Source organism: Scyliorhinus canicula, chromosome 3, assembly GCF_902713615.1.
Source record: "Scyliorhinus canicula chromosome 3, sScyCan1.1, whole genome shotgun sequence".
NCBI classification, from domain to species: Eukaryota; Metazoa; Chordata; class Chondrichthyes; order Carcharhiniformes; family Scyliorhinidae; genus Scyliorhinus; species Scyliorhinus canicula.
In genome coordinates, this window is record NC_052148.1 from 117,680,960 (window position 1) to 117,701,111 (window position 20,152).

The following is a 20,152-nucleotide window of genomic DNA, read 5'->3' on the forward strand; positions in this document are numbered from 1 at the left end:
TGTCAGACCCAGTGTGCCTCTTCGCCAGCTGCACTCTGATATCTTGATAGATTCTGATCCCGTTCCCCTCCCATTCACAGTTCTGCTTCTCCCTGGACCATCCAGGATCTTTTTCATCTCCACAAACTTATGGAGCCTCAATCACTGCCGCGGCGGCTCCCCTGCTTTTGGCTTGGGGACCTGTGTGCCCTATCCACCTCCGGGGCCTTGTCCAGCACTGCCTCCGCCACCAGCCCCACCTGCATCATTAAGACTGATCTCATGGCACTCGTGTCTTCCACACCCTCTGGCAAGCCCATGAAACGCAGGTTCTGCCTTCTGGATCTGTTCTCCCTTCGTGACTTGCAAAGGCGCCCCCCCCCCCCCCCCCCCCCCCCCCCCAGAAACCCCATCTCCAATGCCACCACCCGATCACTTTGATTGGACATCACGTTCTCCGTCTTCCGTTCTCCATCTTCCGGATCTGTGACGCCCATGCTTCCAGACAATTCTCTACTCTCTCCATTGATCCTTTCGGAGTGCCATCACTCCCTCAATGACCTTCGGACAATCTTTCTGCATCTCCTTTCACTCCTGGTGGAACTCCTCTCTAATCAACACCATCACCTGCTCCATCTGGGATTTTCCAACTTGCGACAACCCTTCCCCCTCCGCCATCTTCCCAATTGCTACTGTGCCACAGATCTCCTCCAATCTCTTGGCCAGGTCTTTATAACCATTTTCTGCCAGGTCTGGTAACCAACAGACATGCCGCTCACTGGGGGAGCTTCTTCTCCACACCTTCAACTAGACTTTCCTGTCGAAATTACTCTACTTTCGGGTAAAAAGAGCTCAAGCCAACGGCGTACATTTGCAGTCACAAGAAATGTCATTCATGACTTTCACTCTGCTTTTCTTCACTGACGATGGATGAAGCCAGACTGGATAGATTCGAAGAATTAAATTTCAGGATAGATGAGCCTAAGGGTGAAAAGTGGACAATGTTCAAAAGCTTAAGAGAGCAATGGGAAGTTAGTAACAGGGCAGTAGTTGGGAAGGGCCAATGAATCGGCTTTTGTTTGAGCAGTCTGATTATAGCAGTTTTGAAGAGTAAATGGACAATTTTAGCTCGCTTCAGGATGGGGAGAATTCATCATATTGTACTGGAAGGTGACACTTATTATAATATTACACGTGCAGTCTCTCAAATCAGCAATCTGAAAATCTGATGTCCAAAAATTCGACAATTTTGGCATGGGTTTATCCTGCGGCTGGGGGTTTTGAGACCCTATAATTTCACTTTTTTTTTTAAAGTTTGGGTCATGAAATTTGGGATTATTTAAGTGTCGTTTCTGCTAACTACAGAAACTTTGTGCATTTTTATTTGGATTCTTTTGTCTTTCTTTTGAACCTAGGAGAGCCAGTTACTGAAACAGAAACTGAAGGATGGGTAGTTTCTTCCGAATCGTGCAGTTTCCAATCTATTGGAGCCAGGTGAGGCTGATGGTGTTGCCTTTTCTTCTCTTACTCTTTTACTCTGTCCTTCCTGTGGCTCTGTTCCAATTATGGCAATCAGTGAATTTGCCTTTTATCTATGTCCGAATGCTTAGAGTCACCAGGTATCAAATGATACCACCACCAGTTTCAACCAGCTATCGATCAAAGAGCCAAACACCAGTTAGTTAGTTCAAAGTCAAGGGTACTTTATTCTCACACAATTTTTCATGCAACATAAACACTACTAGTTAACTACACCTATCGACTAAGACAACCTGTATTTAACTTCGGACACCCGGCTTAGGTCAGAACAGTGGCCGCTGTTCGATTTTGGATCTTCTCGAGTCTGAAGGAGTACTGCTGCTCAGCTAGGCTCACCTGTCTGGTAGCAAGCATTGAACTTGGACTTGCTTCTGGTGTTGCTGCAATTGGAGATGGCCGTGACCGGGGTACCAGGTCCAAGAGAGGACAAACATGTGGCGAGCTCCTCTTCTTATAGGTGGGTGGTCCTTCAGTTTGCGCTCCACTAATTGTGTGATCCCTGATCACACTGTTCGATTCCTAACCAATAAGTGGGCGGGGATCTGGATGGCTGGGCATGTCCCAAGCGGTCACTGACCCCGTTGTTTACGCATCCCGTGAACAGGGAGTGGTGCCGAAATGTCTGGGACTATACCGGTCGCTCGAGTACCAGTCCTTTGTTTTGGTGAAGATGGGCCATCAAATGCTAATTGGTCGGAGTTTCGATATCGTCTGGACTTCTTGCTTACAAATTTGCATTTCAAAATCCGTCAGCACGGATTTGTGAGGGGTAGGTCTTGCCTTACAAGTCTTATTGACTTCTTTGAGGAGTTGACCAAGCATGTGGATGAAGGTAAAGCAGTGTAGTGTACATGGATTTTAGTAAGGCATTTGATAAGGTTCCCCATGGTAGGCTTATGCAGAAAGTAAGGAGGCATGGGATAGTGGGAAATTTGGCCAGTTGGATAACAAACTGGCTAACCGATAGAAGACAGAGAGTGGTGGTGGATGGCAAATATTCAGCCTGGAGCCCAGTTATCAGTGGCGTACCGCAGGGATCAGTTCTGGGTCCTCTGCTGTTTGTGATTTTCATTAACGACTTGGATGAGGGAGTTGAAGGGTGGGTCAGTAAATTTGCAAATGATAGGAAGATTGGTGGAGTTGTGGATAGTGAGGAGGGCTGTTGTCGGCTTCAAAGAGACATAGATAGAATGCAGAGCTGGGCTGAGAAGTGGCAGATGGAGTTTAACCCTGAAAAGTGTGAGGTTGTCCATTTTGGAAGGACAAATATGAATGCGGAATACAGGGTTAATGGTAGGGTTCTTGGCAATGTGGAGGAGCAGTGAGATCTTGGGGTCTATGTTCATAGATCTTTGAAAGTTGCCACTCAAGTGGATAGAGCTGTGAAGAAGGCCTATGGTGTGCTAGCGTTCATTAGCAGAGGGATTGAATTTAAGAGCCGTGAGGTGATGATGCAGCTGTACAAAACCTTGGTCAGGCCACATTTGGAGTACTGTGTGCAGTTCTGGTCACCTCATTTTAGGAAGGATGTGGAAGCTTTGGAAAAGGTGCAAAGGAGATTTACCAGGATGTTGCCTGGAATGGAGAGTAGGTCATACGAGGAAAGGTTGAGGGTGCTAGGCCTTTTCTCATTAGAACGGAAAAGGATGAGGGGCGACTTGATGGAGGTTTATAAGATGATATGGGGAATAGATAGAGTAGACAGTCAGAGACTTTTTCCCCGGGTGGAACACACCATTACAAGGGGACATAAATTTAAGATAAATGGTGGAAGATATAGAGGGGATGTCAGAGGTAGGTTCTTTACCCAGAGAGTAGTGGGGGCATGGAATGCACTGCCTGTGGAAGTAGTTGAGTCAGAAAAGTTAGGGACCTTCAAGCGGCTATTGGATAGGTACATGGATTAGGGTAGAATAATGGAGTGTAGGTTAACTTCTTAAGGGCAGCACGGTAGCATTGTGGATAGCACAATTGCTTCACAGCTCCAGGGTCCCAAGTTCGATTTCGACTTGGGTCGCTGTCTGTGTGGAGTCTGCACATCCTCCCCGTGACTGCGTGGGTTTCCTCCAGGTACTCCGGTTTCCTCCCACAGTCCAAAGATGTGCAGGTTGGGTGGATTGGCCATGAAAAATTGTCCAAAATTCTATGATTAACCTAGGACAAAAGTTCGGCGCAACATTGTGGGCCGAAGGGCCTGTTCTGTGCTGTATTTCTCTATCTCTATATCTATATCTGAGTCTTGGCTTGTCCATTTTACCCGCTAGGCTTTGTGGGTTTCCTTGTACCTAGTTGGAAGTGGCCAACCCAGATGGCTACAATAGTAACTTTACTAATGGTGGTAGTGTGTTATAACACAAATAACCATACATTTTCTGAATGTTTTTTGTTTCAGTTTGAAGCACGCAACGGCTTTCAGCATCTTAACGAGTATCATGTCAAGATTACAGTGCATGGGGCGGCATGTGGTGCAGTGGTTAGCACTGGGACTGCGGTGATGAGTCACTGTCCGGTGGAGTTTGCACATTCTCCCCATGTCTGCATGGGTTTCACCCCCACAACCCAAAGATGTGTAGGTTAGGTGGATTGGCCATGCTAAATTGCTTCTTAATTGGGGGAGGGTAAAATTGGGTACTCTTCAATTATTTTTTAAAATTACAGTGCATGATCGACACATTTGATATCGATTGAACAATGCTGTATTTTACCCCCCTGTGTATCTCAAAAAATAGTCATCTTATAAATGCTGTCACTGGAACAAAAGAAAGACCGTTTTACTTAATAAAACATATATTTTGTACCTTCAGGCAGACCCAAAATGCTTTAAAAACCAAATGACTTTCTAAATGTGTTCATTGTTACGTAGGTAAACGCAGCAATCTAGTTGTATGTAGCAAAGTCCAACAAACATCATTTGGCTGAACGACTTGTTAATGAGTTTTGGGTTGATGATTTAAGGATGAATATTGAGCAGAACCTTCCTGCTCTTTGTGTGCACTTTATGTTCCCCTCAGCAAGTAGTTGGAGCCTTGGGTTAATGTTTATGTTAATAATGTTAATGTTTTATCCTTTATTTTCAGCAATTCTGAAATCCCTCACTCAGTACTAGACTGATATGTTAACCTAGATTATGTAAAAGTATGGGATGGTCCCAGTACATAAGAAGGCTATTTGTCCCCATTGTGTCTATGCCTGCTCTCTGCAAGAGCTAATTGCCCACTCCCATGTTGTTTTTCCCTGTAGACCTGCAATTTATTTTGTTCGCTAAACTTTTCAAAAGCAACAATTGAATCTGCCTCCACCACAGTCTTGGAGGCAATGCATTGCAGATCCTAACCACTGTGTAAAGAATGGAGAGTGGGCCATGTGATGTCAGAACCAGAAAATGACATGCCCTTTATTTAATTATAGGCAAAATAGAATCTCTACAGTGCAGAAGGAGGCCTTTCAGCCCATCAAGTCTGCACATATTTGGACTGTGGGAGGAAAGCGGAGCACCCAGAGAAAACCCACATAGATAATGGGAGAACGGACAAACTCCACACCAACAATGATCCAAGCCAGAATTTAACCCGGGTTCCTGGCGCTGTGAGGCAGCAGTGCTAACCACTGTGCCGCCCAAACTGAAAGTGATTATTGTAAAACACTGACCACCTACAGATAAGCGATTTATTCAAGGGTTTTAACATGCCTTCTGGAAATCCTGCGCAGCCTGGTTAAAACTTTTGACAAAGTCACCAGGTTGATTGAATCCCATTTGTTATGGATGCCTGATCAGCTCTCAGCAGTGGCTAAGAGACTGGACCAGGACCATATAAGTTTTAAGACCGTGCGGAAAGATAGATTCATTCCAGGAGGGAAAACGATAATATAAAAAATAGGTTATTTTATAAACAAAATTTATTAAAACCACATTTTAAATGTTTAAACTTCAACCCTAACAGATTACACATAGCTTCTTAGCCTTAACACACTAGTTCCATTAAACATCACTTTAACAGAACATCCAACTCTCATGTCACTTACATAGACAGGCAGGCAAAACTTGCAATTAATGAAGATTTTTTTTCTTCTGTTGGGGATATTCATTCAGAACCCTTGTCCAGAGCCTGCGTCGGTGCCAACTTTCATGATCGATCGCTCTCGCTGATTTGCAAATCCTTCTAACTGTTCAGAACATCATTCTTTTTTTCTCTCCTTCTGTCTAAGTGCTGCCTAGCCCTTCAACCAAAGATTCTCTGCTGGGGTTCCCAGGCTTGGAACACATCAAGGTTATCTTGGTTGTTTGACTGCCCACCCCCGTTTATATAAAAGAACCGAGCCATGCTATTGATATGCAGCTAATCTCCCATTGACGGACAAAGAGGCCATCAGACTCTGTAATGGGCTAATAGCTGGTCAGACAGGAGTCTCGCAAAGAACAATGGATCTGAGGCATCCTGTGTATTTCAGATTTAAGTCTGACTGGGACAATGTAACTCGGCCAGGTGTAGGCATATCCCTCTGACTGCTGACGGTGTTTATTCCCCTCTGTCTGTTTTACCCCTAAATTTTCTGCGACATTGGGGTCATCACATTGCTGTTTGTGGGAGATGACTGCCCTGTTTCCTGCATTAAAACACTAACCTCACTTCAAAAATAATTTATTGGCTGCAAGTGCTTTGAAGCATCCAGTAATCATGAAAACCACTATATAAAAGCACGTCTTTCTTTAAATGTAGTGTTCTGTATCGAAGTAGGACAAACAGCAAGCATATGTATACCACGCAAGGTTGAATGTTTACAGCAGTTGAGTGGGACAGTCAAGCAGTCAATGAAACTGGTTTTGAGAAAAACTTTACGTTATGGCTTCTCATTCCTTAGTAACTTTCTGTGGTGTCATTTATAAATTTAAGAGAGGGGCTTGGAAAGTGAATAATTGCTGTTTGGTAGATCTTTTAAAGCATTTTTCCTCTACCATTTTTCTAGATATTTTCGTGAAATATTACCTGGAGAAATTGTCCAGATCTCAAAAACTGGTATCAAAACACTTGACCTTGTACCAAGGGCAGGAGGCGATCCACCTGCTTTCTGTATCTTTGAGTATGTTTATTTTGCCAGACCTGACTCCATATTTGAAGGTAATTCTGAATTTCTAACCAAATGCTCCACAATAATTTTTCATTTTCTTAGATCCTGTCATATATTTTAGCTGAAAGCTTTGCTGTTGTAAAACAATTTATTTTTGAAGATGGAATTTAATTGTGATGTTACATATTGTCCTGAGAAGAATCCAAAGCTTACATCGGGGGATGCATCTGTCTGCTGTACTGATTTTATTTTGGCCAACATAACCATAGTTAGATTGTCAAGAATGTCAAATGGTAGTAATAATTAAATTTCTCCTATTTTTATCATGATATAGAAGAACAGTAGAAATAGGAGCAGGAGTTGAGCACACGGCCCTGCCATTCAGTATAGTCATGGCTAATCTTGGACTTCAGCTCTATTTTCCCTGCCTACTCCCCATATCCCTTAATTCCCTGAGAGACCAAAATCTAATAATAATCTTTATTGTCACAAGTAGGCATACATTAACACTGCAATTAAGTTACTGTGAAAAGCCCCTAGTCGCCACATTCCAGCGCCTGTTCGGGTACACAGGGAGAATTCAGAATGTCCAATTTACCTAACAGCACGCCTTTCAGGACTTGGGGAGGAAACCGGAGCACCCGGAAGAAACCCACGCAGATACGGGGAAAACATGCAGATTCAGCACAGACAGTGGCCCAAGCCTGGAATCTAACCTGGGACCCTGGAGCTGTGAAGCAACAGTGCTACCCACTGTGCTACTGTGCCACCCATATTTTTACATTCTGAAAGGCTTTGACAGGGTGGATGCTGGGAGATTTGTCTCCACTGGTCAGAGAATCTAAAGCACGGGCACAATCTTTGGTTAAGGAGCTGATCATTTAGTACCGAGGTTGCATTTTGGGTGAATTAGGAATGCTAAATTGCCCCCAAGTGTCCAAAGGTTAGGTGGGGTTATAGGGATAATAATCTATAATAATAATTTATCTATGTGTCCCAGCCTTAAATGTACTCCATCGTGGAGCGTCCACAAGCCGTTGAGGTACAGAATTCCAAAGATTCACAACCCTGTGAGTAAAGTAACGCCTTATCTCGTAAGAAGCACTGACCTCTGAAAGAGCACCCTACCTAGACCCATTCCCCTACCCCATCCCTATAAACCCACCTAACCTTTGGTCGCTCGGGGGCAATTTAGCATTCCCAAACCACCTAAAATGCACACCTCGGTACTAAATGATCAGCCCCTTATCCAAAGATTGTGTCCCTGTGCTTCAGATTCTCTGACCAGTGGAGACAAATCTCTCAGCATCCACCCTGTCGAAGCCTTTCAGAATTTAAAAATATCTTATTATTATTCCGGATATTTTCCATTTTACAATACACAACACTCGTTCAACTTTGTACAATTTTCTAAATAAATAAACAACCCATCATCCCACCCTCTATTTGCTGACTGCTACCAATTTTCAACGGCGATAAACTGCCTGTCTCAAATAGAACCCCTCCTCCCCTAACGGCATACTTTTAATTTTCTCCACATGCAGAAACATCGACAGATCTCTCACCACGCCATCACTCTTGGTGGCTCTGGATCCTGCCACCCTAGCAAAATCCCCCTCGGCCTTCAGTGAGGCAAAGACCAAAACATCAGCCTTTCTCCCCTCCTATACTCCTGGCTCATCCGAGACCCCAAACATCGCTGCCCTCACCCCTAAAATCTCTGACAATCGTCAAAAACGACTCGAGCCTCCCTAATTTCGGACAGGACCAGGACACGTGTGTGTCTGTGGTTCCCCGGTCGCCTTGACGCTGCTCACATCTGTCCTCCGCCTCCCGGGGAAAAAAAAACAAGTGAGTTTTAGTCATGTGCATCACTTTAAACTGGATTAAGCTCATCCTCACACACCAGGAGGTAAAGTTTATCCAATGTACGGCCTCACTCCATATCCTCCCTTCAAATGCTCCACCCAACTCTTCCTCCCATCTTATCTCCGTCAATATCCAAATGGTCCCCTATCTCATCCTCAGATACTACCTTGTCCATCAACGAGGGGGTGGCAACTGAGGAAACTTAGCTCCTTCCGCACACAGTTCCTAACCTGTAAATACGTGAACCCTCTTCCCCCCCCCCCTCCCACTACACCGAGGTGAAACTTTTCCACCAGTTCCTCTAACCCTACAAATCTACCCTCCACAAACAAATCCCTAAATCTCACTATCTGCGTCCACAATAACATCACCTCTCATTTAAAATGTGGCAGCTGGTTCCAGACTCTTAACGAGGCTACCACCACCAGACTTGTAGAGTACCTGGCTGGTGAGAACGGAAGAGGGACTGTCAACAATGCCCTCAAACTCTACCCTGTACAGGAAGCTGCTTCCATGCACCCCCACGCTGACCTTTCCTCCATGACCCATTTCCAAGTCTTCTCGATATTTGCTGCCCAGTAGGAATTCATAAAGTTCGGCAACGCCACCCTCTCTGACAAGCTCCCTCCTAACCAGAGGTGACTTGCCTGCCCGAACAAAGGCCAAAATTAACTGCTTAATCTTCCCAAAGAAGGATTTGGGTAAAAAGATTGGGAGACTCTGAAAAATAAATAAGAATTTTGGGAGGACCTTTTTCAATGTTTGAACCTGCCCTGCCAACATTAGCGGCAGTGCATCCCACCTCTTCAAATCTCCCTTCACCCCTTCTACCGGGCTGGCCAAATTCAATTTGTGCAACAGTGCCCAGTCGTAAAAATGAAAATGAAAATCACTTATTGTCACAAGTAGGCTTCAAATTAAGTTACTGTGAAACACCACGAGTCGCCATGTTCCGGCGCCTGTTCGGGAAGGCTGGTACGGGAATTGAACCGTGCTGCTGGCCTGCCTTGGTCTGCTTTTAAAACCAGCTCTTTAGCCCTGTGCTAAACCAGAGCCACCCGTACACCCAAAACACCTGAAACTCAACCTAGCCAGCTAAATGGCAATTTCTCCAGACGTCCTCCCTGTCCCCGAGGGCTCACTGGAAACCCCTCACTTTCCCCCACATTATGTTTATACCCTAATAAGGAGCCAAACTTAACACCGCCATATTCCTTCCAACACTGGACAGGGGGGTCTGTTACATACAGCAGCAGGTTGTCCGCGTACAGGGACATTCGGTGCTCCATACTTCCCCTCTCTATACCCCTCCACTCTGCTCAGTTCAATACCAGCGGTACAGTTGCCAATGCAAAATGTTATGGGGAAGCTGGATACTCTGTCTTGTTCCCCAATACAATCACAAGTACCCTGAACTTGATGCGTTAGTACAAACACTCTCAGTGGGAACCTTGTACAACAGTCTGATCCAAGAAATATACCTGGGTCTAAACCCAAACCATCCCAGTATCTCAAAGAGATGCTCCCATTCTACCCGGTTCAACGCTTTCTCCACAGACATGAGGATTATTCTCTCCGGCTCCAAACACATGGAGGTGACATCACACACCATGGTCTCCATATATTGGCTGACAATTGTCGGCATTCCACAAACCCTGTCTGATCCTCTGCTACTACCCCAGCAGACATTTCTCCAAGCGTGTTGCCAGCACCTTGGTCAACAACATTGTGTCGACATTCAACAGAGATATGGGGGGGGTAAGACTCTCACTCCTCTGGATCCTTATGCTTTTTTAGAATTAGAGAGAGAGAAGCCTATGTGGTTGGCAGCTTTCCCCAGAATAAGGAATCATTAAACATCTCCTCTAGATGAGGCCCAGCTCATCGCCAATGTTCAATAAAATTCCACTGGAAATCTGTTCGGTCCCGGAACCTTCCCAGACAAATCCACATAATGCGCATAGAGCCATTGCACCTCACCGTTTTCACCAACTCAAGCTAAGCCTCCAGCCCCTGCACTTTCTCCTCCACCACCGGGGAGTCTGACCCGTTTCATGTCCCAGTCTGCCTCCGGTGGCTCCCTTGAGGCCGCCTGCCGACTCAACTGGTGCACTAGTGACATTCTGGGCTTCTCCCATATTCATTGAACGCCCCTCATACTCGGTGCAACTGGCCAGCCCCTTTCCCATTGATGCCAATTCAAACTCTATTTGGAACCTCCTCTCCTTCAACAATTCCTCCTTTTGGGATAGCTGGGAACTGTCTGTCCACTGTCTGAATAGCCTCCATCAACCTCTGTGAACATCCTTCCTGCCTTTTCTTTGTTTGCTTTAATCGAGATCAGCCTCCCCCCAATTGCCACTTTTAGCACCTCCTAGAACGTGGAAGGTGAGTCCTATTAAACTCCATGTATATTCTTATTTCCGCGGCTATCCTTATCTGCCAACAATGTCGCATCCAACCTCTGCGGAGGTTGCTGGGTGCAACCCCTCTCCAAACACAAATCAACATGATGCAGAGCGTGGTCAGATATGACAGTTGTCAAATATTCACCCTATCACCCCAGGGAGCAACTCCCCCTCCCGGCCACCCTCGTATTAGTAAGCATCGCAGTTCCCTTGTCTTCGAATCAAATGGAACACTTGTTCTACCCATCTTTTACTCAATTCCTCAACCTCATTTGATCCCTAATCCTCCGACGAGTCTCCTGTAAGAAAATCACATTCGCCTTCAAGCTCTTCAGCTGGGTGATCCACGAGATACTTTAATCGACCTGTTCGTTTTTTTCCCAACCTTTCATGTGATCAGTCTGGCTGGGGCCTCATGGCCCCCACCCTTTTCACATATCATAGTCTTGAGGGAATCCCACAGGACCCTGCCTCACCTAGATTCCAGACCACCCAAGATGGCCTCCGCCCAATAGCTAAACAGAGACCTTCGCTGCCAGCAGTCCTCTTTTCCCCCCCCCAAACCCAGAAAACCCAGGCTTGCTATCACAACCTAAAAATAATTCTTCCCCCAACCAAATAACCAGCCAAAGCATCCTCCCCCACTCTGCTTCCATTAATCAGCATCTCTGCTGGCAGGGTAACCCCCACTTGGGTGCAAATTAAATTTACAAAAAATTCCACATACAGCCCCCCAATCCAAACCTACTCTTAATTTTGTACCTGAAACCAGTCCTTCCTTATACCGCCTCTGCTCTCCACTATTCCCAACAATTGCTTTAACACAGCCAAAAAGCAGGGTAGTAGATTTTACAGAAGGATACAAAATCGTAACGGGAAAATCCAATGATAACACTAAATGCACTGCCAAAACACAGCCATGCAGGTGACCCAAAATGTCCTAGTCAATCTTCCTTGATAAGGTTGATCATCTCATCCAGTGTGTTGAAATATTGGTCCCTACCCCCGTGCGTGATCCAGAGGTTAGCTGGGTGCATCATTCTAAATCTCACCTTGCTCCTAAAAAGAGCAGACTTGGCTTTATTAAACCTGGCCCTCCTGTGCCCTCGGGCAGCCCAACAATCCTCCGATTTTGTCATCTGGAATGGTTACCGGGCCATCAATCTTGGCCTTCATCATTTTTCTGCCCGTCCAACATCATCATCATCACCTCTGCCTCCAAAGAGGCAATCCAATCCTCATGGTCAGAGATCATCTCCTCCACCTTCTGGATCAACTAATTCTGCATCTGCATCTGCTTTTCACTCTTTTTCCAGGGCTGTCAGAATTAGTTCAGTCCTCCATGACCGCCTGCCTTGCTTATTAAATTGTGTCGACAGGACCTCCACCAACTTCTCCGTCATCCATTGAGCGGACAACGATACCACAGGCCTCTCCACCATGTTTACCCCTCCCACCATGTGTGACCTCCAGTCCGAAGAGTGTCCTTTACTCGACACACTCCTCTTTTGATAACTTTTCGATATTCCACACCGGAGGAGGAATTCTAGTTCTTCCACTGTACCACTTTCTACCTGCAGAGCACTGGCAAAGAGGGCCAAAGAAACCAGTCCTCTGGCAGGAGACACCCTATGTGCGAGCGCTCACTTCATGGCCGCCACTGGAAGTCAAAACCCTTCAAAATTTTGTAGATTTCAATGTGATTGCCCCTCATTCTTCTAAGCTCCAGAAAATATAAGCCACATTTACTCGGCCTTTCATCATAGGATAACCTCTCATCCCAAGGACAGATTTAATGAAACGTTGCTACCACCTCCATTGCAAGTATACCCTTTCTTAAATATAGAGACCAAAACTGCACAACCTACTTCACCAAAATCCTGTACAACTGCACTGCCCTTGCAACAAAGGCCAGCATGCCATTTGTCTTACTAATTCTTTGCTGCTCTGACATGCTAACTTTGTGTTCCTTATACAAGCACACCTAATTCTTTGAATATAAACACTCCTTTGAACATCAACACTTTGTTTCTCCCCTTTCAAACATGTTCTGCTTTTTAATTCTTATGACCAAGTGACAAACTTCACACTTCCCTATACTATGCTCCATCTGCCATCTTGTTTCTGACTCAATGGCAGCCACTTGTGTCATCCCCATCAACTCCATGATCCCTTATCTTGTCCGTTAACCTTTTGTGAAGCACCTTATCAAATGCCCTTTTGGAAATCCAGGTTTCCTACATCTGCTGGTTCCCCTTTATCTACCCTACTACGGTAGTCCCCCTTTATAACGCGGGTGTTGGGGTCCAAGACAGCCAACCGCGTTGCATCCGAGCCGCGGATATCCACGATGGGGGTTAATTTTAGAATACAGGGCTACAGAGGGGAGGGGCGATGTGAGACCATGCTGGTCTTGCAGAGGCCCGTATGACCTCCTCCTGTGTTCTCTGCTCTCTCCCTTCAATCAGCCGGCAGTGACAATTTCAGCGGTCGGCTCACTTTGATCCGGAGAGGGAAGCTGCTCTCTCACTGAAACAATCAGCCGGCCGCTGAAGTTGACACTGCCAGCTGCTCTCTCCCTCCAATCAGAAACATTAAAACTTAAAAGTTGGATTGGAGGGAGAGAGCAGCCGGCAGTGTCAATTTCAGCAGCCGGCTGATTGTTTCAGCGAGAGAGCAGCTTCCCTCTCCGGATCAAAGTGAGCCGGCCGCTGAAATTAACACTGCTGGCTGCTCTCTCCCTCCAATCAGCCGGCAGTGTCAATTTCAGCGGCCGGCTCACTTTGATCCGGAGAGGGAAGCTGATAGTTGGGGTCCATAAGCCCCCCCGCCGTATATCGCGAACCGTGGTATTGCGGAGCGCGGTATAACGGTGGACTACTGTAGTTGCATCCAGGCTTCCAACTTCAAAATGAATCTATCACACAAAAATGGTACTCCGATAGCTAAAGGGCGGCACGGTGGCACAGTGGTTAGCATTGCTGCCTACGGCGCTGAGGACCTGGGTTCGAATCCCGGCCCTGGGTCACTGTCTGTGAGGAGTTTGCACATTCTCCCCGTGTCTGCGTGGGTTTCACCCCCACAACCCAAAGATGTGCAGGTTAGGTGGATTGGCTATGCTAAATTGCCCCTTAATTAGAAAAAATGAATTGGATAATCTAAATTTATTTTTAAAAAAAGCTAAGCAAAATAGAAAGGTTATTTTTGATTTCCATTTTGTATAGTCACGTAGATCTATACTTTCTACTGTATTTACTTGCATATCAATTTCCTTTAATTCATAAGGACAGATGGTATATACAGTTAGGCAGCGTTGCGGGCGGCAGCTTGCCATTGAGGCACCTGTTGATGCAGACTTGGTCAGCACGGTTCCAGAATCTGCTACTCCAGCAGCAATTGGTTATGCACAAGAGGTATGTAACAAGCCCATACATTAGTGGCAAACAGAAATGCAGTTAAACAGAAACTTAAAATTATGGAATGATGCATAACAGGAGGCTCTGTGGCACACTTTTACCTTTGACTCTTTGGTAGAGCAATCCAATAATCACAATTCTGCTTGCTTCCCAGAGCTCTGTCGACACCCCCGCCCCTCCAATGTTTATCTCATTCATTTTTTTAAAGTTACTATTGTAACTGCTTCTCCCTCTCAGCCAGTGTAATCAAGATCATGACTAGCCTCTATTTAAGAAAAATGTTGTCTTGTGTGTCTTGTTATTGTGCTTTCTGCCAATGGAAACGGTTGCTCCTTTATTGACTCTGCTAAACTACTTCACTTCATTAAATTGTACACATCTATCAGATCTCCTCTTTAACTCCTCTGCTCTCAGGAGATAAACTCCATCCCCACTTGTCTCTCCATGTAACTGAAGTTTCTTATCCCTGGCACCATTCCAGTTAATTTCTTTCTTTATCTCTCTTCTCTTTCCCCCCCACCCCCAGCTTTGACCATTAAGTGTGGATTAAAATTAACAATACTCCAGCTGATCCCTAATAGTATTTTGAATGTTTACTGTAATTTATTTGATAAAGTTATGAATCCCATATGCTTTTTAGTAACCGTCTCAATTTGTCTTGCCACCTTCAAAAGATATATTTCCATGCACTTTTTTATAATTTAAGTTGTCTCTCCTCATTCTTCCTACTAAATGTATCGCATTACACTTCTCTCGTTAAATGTCATCTATCCCATTTCATCATTTGTTAATGTTCTCCTGAAGTCTGTTACTATTTTCCTCATTATTTACATACTTGAGTTTTGTGTCATGTGCAAACTTTGAAATTATGCCATTACACCCAAATCTAGGTAAAGAGCAATGGACTGGACATGGGAAGGAAATAGAATACGAGAGTAAACTAGCACGGTGTACAAAAGCAAATTGTCAGAGCTTCTACATGTATGTAAAAACAAGAGTAGCAAAAGTGACATGTTGGTTTTATATATAAACACTGAGATGGGAAAAAATTTAACAGTGATATTTAATTGGTAGAGGAATGAAACTAGTAGTTTTGTAGCTGACCTCTCTTACAAAAACACAAAAAGCATACCAAATTATTGTGGAATCAAGAGGCTAATGAGGATGAGGAACTTTGCATAATTAATATTAGTAGAGTAAAAGTACTAGAGAAACAAATAGAACCGAAATCAAATGGTCTCCTCAACCTGAAGGTCTCTACATGCTATGGTTCTAAGAGTTGTCAGTAGAGAGAATGGATGCATTGGTTGTGCGTGTTAAAATTCCCCAGATGCTAGTATAGTCCCAGGAGATTGGAAGGTAGCAATGATAACACTGCTATTAAGAAAGAAGAAAGGAGGGAGAGACAAAACTAATAACTTGCAGGCTGGTTAGCCCAATATTACTTGTTGGGAAAATGCTCTTCTATTATTGAGTTAATGAGGCACTTAGAGGCATCAACATGATTTTATGAAAAGAAATTGGTGTCTGACATTTATTTCCAGTAGTATTTGGCGGATGTAGCTTAAAAATAGAGCCAGTGGATGCGCTATATTTGAACTTCCAAAGGGTATTCAACAAGATCTACCTTAAAGTCATGATGTGGAGATGCTGGCGTTGGACTGGGGTGAGCACAGTAAGAAGTCTTACAACACCAGGTTAAAGTCCAACAGGTTTGTTTCAAACACGAGCTTTCGGAGCACTGCTCCTTCCTCATGTGAATGGAGAGGTATGTTCCAGAAACATTTATATAGACAAAGTCAGAAATTCCGGACAATGCTTGGAATGCGAGCATTAGCAGGTAATCAAATTGTTACAGATCCAGAGAGAGGGATAATCCCAGGTTAGAGGTGTGAATAGTCTCAAACCAGGACAGTTGGTAGGATTTTGCAAGTCCAGGCCAGATGGTGGGGGGTGAATGTAATGCGACGTGAATCCAAGATCCCAGTTGAGGCCGCACTCATGCGTGCGGAACTTAGCTATAAGTTTTTGCTAGGCAATTCTGCGTTGTCTCGTGTCCTGAAGGCCACCTTAGAGAACCATTACCCGGAGATCAGAGGCTGAATGCCCTTGACTGCTGAAGTGATCCCCGACTGGAAGGGAACATTCCTGCCTGGTGATTGTTGCACAATGCCCGTTCATTCGTTGCCGTAGTGTCTGCATGGTTTCGCCATTGTGCGACAATCACCAGGCAGGAATGTTCCCTTCCAGTCGGGGAACACTTCAGCAGTCAAGGGCATTCAGCCTCTGATCTCCGGGTAAGCGTTCTCCAAGGCGACCTTCAGGACACGCGACAATGCAGAATTGGCGAGCAAAAACTTGTAGCTAAGTTTCGCACGCATGAGTGCGGCCTCAACCGGGATCTTGGATTCATGTCGCATTACATTCACCCCCCACCATCTGGCCTGGACTTGCAAAATCCTACCAACTGTTCTGGTTTGAGACAATTCACACCTCTTTAACCTGGGATTATCCCTCTCTCTGGATCTGTAACGATTCGATTACCTGCTAATGCTCACATTCCAAGCATTGTCCGGCATCTCTGACTGTCTATATAAATGTTTCTGGAACATACCTCTCCATTCACCTGAGGAAGGCGCAATGCTCCGAAAGCTCGTGTTTGAAACAAACCTGTTAGACTTTAACCTGGGCAGCAGGGTAGCATGGTGGTTAGCATAAATGCTTCACAGCTCCAGGGTCCCAGGTTCGATTCCCGCCTGGGTCACTGTCTGTGTGGAGTCTGCACGTCCTCCCCCTGTGTGCGTGGGTTTCCTCCGGGTGCTCCGGTTTCCTCCCACAGTCCAAAGATGTGCGGGTTAGGTGGATTGGCCATGCTAAATTGCCCGTAGTGTCCTAATAAAAGTAAGGTTAAGGGGGGGCTTGTTGGGTTACGGGTATAGGGTGGATATGTAGGTTTGAGTAGGGTGATCATGGCTCGGCACAACATTGAGGGCCGAAGGGCCTGTTCTGTGCTGTACTGTTCTATGTTCTATTGTAAGACTTCTTACTGTACCTAAAAGGTGGTTAAACAAAATAAGGGCTAATTGGGCTGAAAATAGAGTGAGATTCAAAGGAAAAAATTTCATTTTGGGCATGTTTGGCGGGGGTGTTACTTGACGGCCGCATCAGCATGATCACGGCCCTTTTTCAATGCCCTCCTCACATCCAATCTTCATTCACCCTAGCACCCACCAGCACAACCCCCTCAGAATATAAAGCTAGTAAAAGTTTCTACGAATATATAAAACAAAAAAGAGTGGCTACAGTAAATATTGGTCCTTTGGAGGATCAGAAGGGAGATGAGGAAATGGCTGAGGAACTGAAGAGGTTTTTTGGGTTGGTCTTAAGTGGAAGACTCCAATAACATGCGTGTGACTGATGGAAATGAGGCTATGACAGGTGAGGACCTTGAGACAGTTGTTATCACCTAAGGAGGTAGTGTTGAGCAAGCTGATGGGGCTAAAGGTAGACAAGTCTCCTGGCCCTAATGGAATGCATCCCTGGGTACTAAAAGAGATGGCATGGGAAATTGCAAAAGCACTCATGATAATTTACCAAAATTCACGAGACTCTGGGGTTGTCCTGGCGGATTGAAAAATAGCAAACGTGACACCACTGTTTAAAAAAGGAGGTAGGCAGAAAGCGGATAATTATAGACCACTTAGCTTAACTTCGGTAGTAGGGAAGATGCTGGAATATCATTGAGGAAGAAATAGCGAAATATCTGGATGGAAATTGTCCCATTGGACAGGCGCAGCATGGATTCATAAAGGGCAGGTAGTGCCTAACTAATTTAGTTGAAGTTTTTGAGGACATTACCAGTGCGGTAGATAACGGGGAGCCAATGGATGTGGTATATCTGGATTTCCAGAAAGCTTTTGACAATGAGCCACACAAAAGGTTGCTGCATAAGATCAGGGTGCTTGGTGTTACGGGTAAAGTTGTAGCATGGATAGAGGATTGGTTAATTAATAGAAAGCAAAGAGTAGGGATTGATGGGTGTTTCTCTGGTTGGCAATCAGCTAGTGGTGTCCCACCCCGCAGGATCCGTGTTGGGCCCACAGTTGTTCACAATTTTATATAGATAATTTGGAGTTGGGGACCAAGTGCAATGTGTCCAAGTTTGTAGACAACACTAAGGTGAGTGGTAAAGCAAAAAGTGCAGAGGATACTGGAAGTCTGCAGAGGGATATAGATAGTTTGAGTGAATGAGCTACGGTCTGACAGATAGAATACAATGTTGACAAATGTGAGGTTATCTATTTTAGTAGGATAAACAACAAAAGGGATTATTATCTAAATGATAAAATATTAAAACATGCTGCTGTGCAAGGAACCTGGGTGTGCTAGTGCATGAGTCGCAAAAGTTGGTTTACAGGTGATCAAGAAGGCGAATGGAGTTTTGTCCTTCATTACTGGAGGGATGGAGTTTAAGACGAGAGAGGTTATGCTGCAACTGTGTAAGGCATTAGTGAGGCCACACCTGGAGTATTGTGTTCAGTTTTGGTCTCCTTACCTGAGAAAGAACGTACTGGCGCTGGAGGGTGTGCAGAGGAGATTCACTGGGTTGATCCCAGAGTTGAAGGGGGTTGGATTACGAGGAGAGGTTTAGTAGACTGGGACTTTACTCATTGGAATTTAGAAGGATGCGGGGGGGATCTTATACAAACATATAAAATTATGAAGGGAATAGATGGGATAGATGCGGGCAGGTTGTTTCCACTGGCGGGTGAAAGCGGAACTAGGGGGCATAGCCTCAAAGCAAGAGGAAGTAGATTTAGGACTGAGCTCGGGAGGAAGTTCGTCACAAAGGGTTGTGAATCTATGGAATTCCCTGCCCAGTGCAGCAGTTGAGGCTCCTTCATTGAATGTTTTCAAGATAAAGATAGTGTTTTTCTGAAGCGTAAAGGGTTATGGTGTTCGGGTGGGAAAGTGGAGCTGAGCCCACAAAGGATCAGCCATGATTTCATTGAAAATGCCAGATGGCCTACTCCTCCTAGTTCTTATGTTCTTATGTCCAGGTGCGGTGCCCATACGTGCCACCTGCTATAGACCCCCCTGACCCATCCAGCGTGTGGCTCACAATGCCCTCTCTTTGTCCCCGCATGAGAATATAGCCCATAATAAGCAGGAAAAGACCAAGATGGGGGTTGAGTCCCAGAGTGCGAGTCCTCATCTCCCTATGAGGAACAGGCCCTGGAGATTGTGGGGTTGACCAAGGAGAGCAGTCAAGAGCGAGGTTGGCCTGCGACAGAGATGAGGATCCACTGCCCCTTTGTCCAGATGATCTGCCTCTAGTGAGTAGTTTATCTCTGACAAAATGATCCTTGCCTCTCACTGACCAGATGTCCATTGTCTCGCAGGATCTCCATCTGATGAGGCCAGGCCATTCAGAGTTATTTCCTCTCCCCATCCCACCCCCAAAAGAGACCACTTGGGGCGGGCTGGCGCTGCCGAACCTTCTGGGGTACTATTGGGCAGCCAATGTGTCAATGGTGCGTAAATGGGTGATGGAGGGGGGAGGGGCGGCGTGGAAAAGAATGGAGATGGCGTCATGTAGAGGTGCGAGCCTGGGTGCCATGGTAACGGCACCGTTGCCGCACTCCCCCAAGAGGTATACCACGAGCCCGGTGGTGGCGGCGACCCTAAGAATCTGGGGACAGTGGAGACGGCATCGGGGGGAAACAGGGGGCTCGATGGAGGCTCCACTGGGTGGCAACCATCGGTTCATCCCGGGGAACACGGATGGGTGATTCAGGGGATGGCAAAGGGCGGGCATCAGCAAATTGAGGGACCTGTTTATTGGCGGGAGCTTTGCAGGCCTGGGGGAACTGG

General features: G+C 45.6%; 1 protein-coding gene across 3 annotated transcripts in view; it reads left to right on the forward strand.

The window, feature by feature from the left end:
• Nucleotides 1-20,152, forward strand: part of ppat (phosphoribosyl pyrophosphate amidotransferase) — a 95,619-nt gene that overhangs the window by 55,687 nt on the left and 19,780 nt on the right. For all 3 annotated transcript variants that reach the window (XM_038791131.1, XM_038791132.1, XM_038791133.1), the window contains 3 exons: nucleotides 1,395-1,473; nucleotides 6,484-6,635; nucleotides 14,148-14,275. In XM_038791131.1, the coding sequence (XP_038647059.1) occupies nucleotides 1,395-1,473; nucleotides 6,484-6,635; nucleotides 14,148-14,275 (359 nt within the window). The remainder of the gene's footprint in view (nucleotides 1-1,394; nucleotides 1,474-6,483; nucleotides 6,636-14,147; nucleotides 14,276-20,152) is intronic.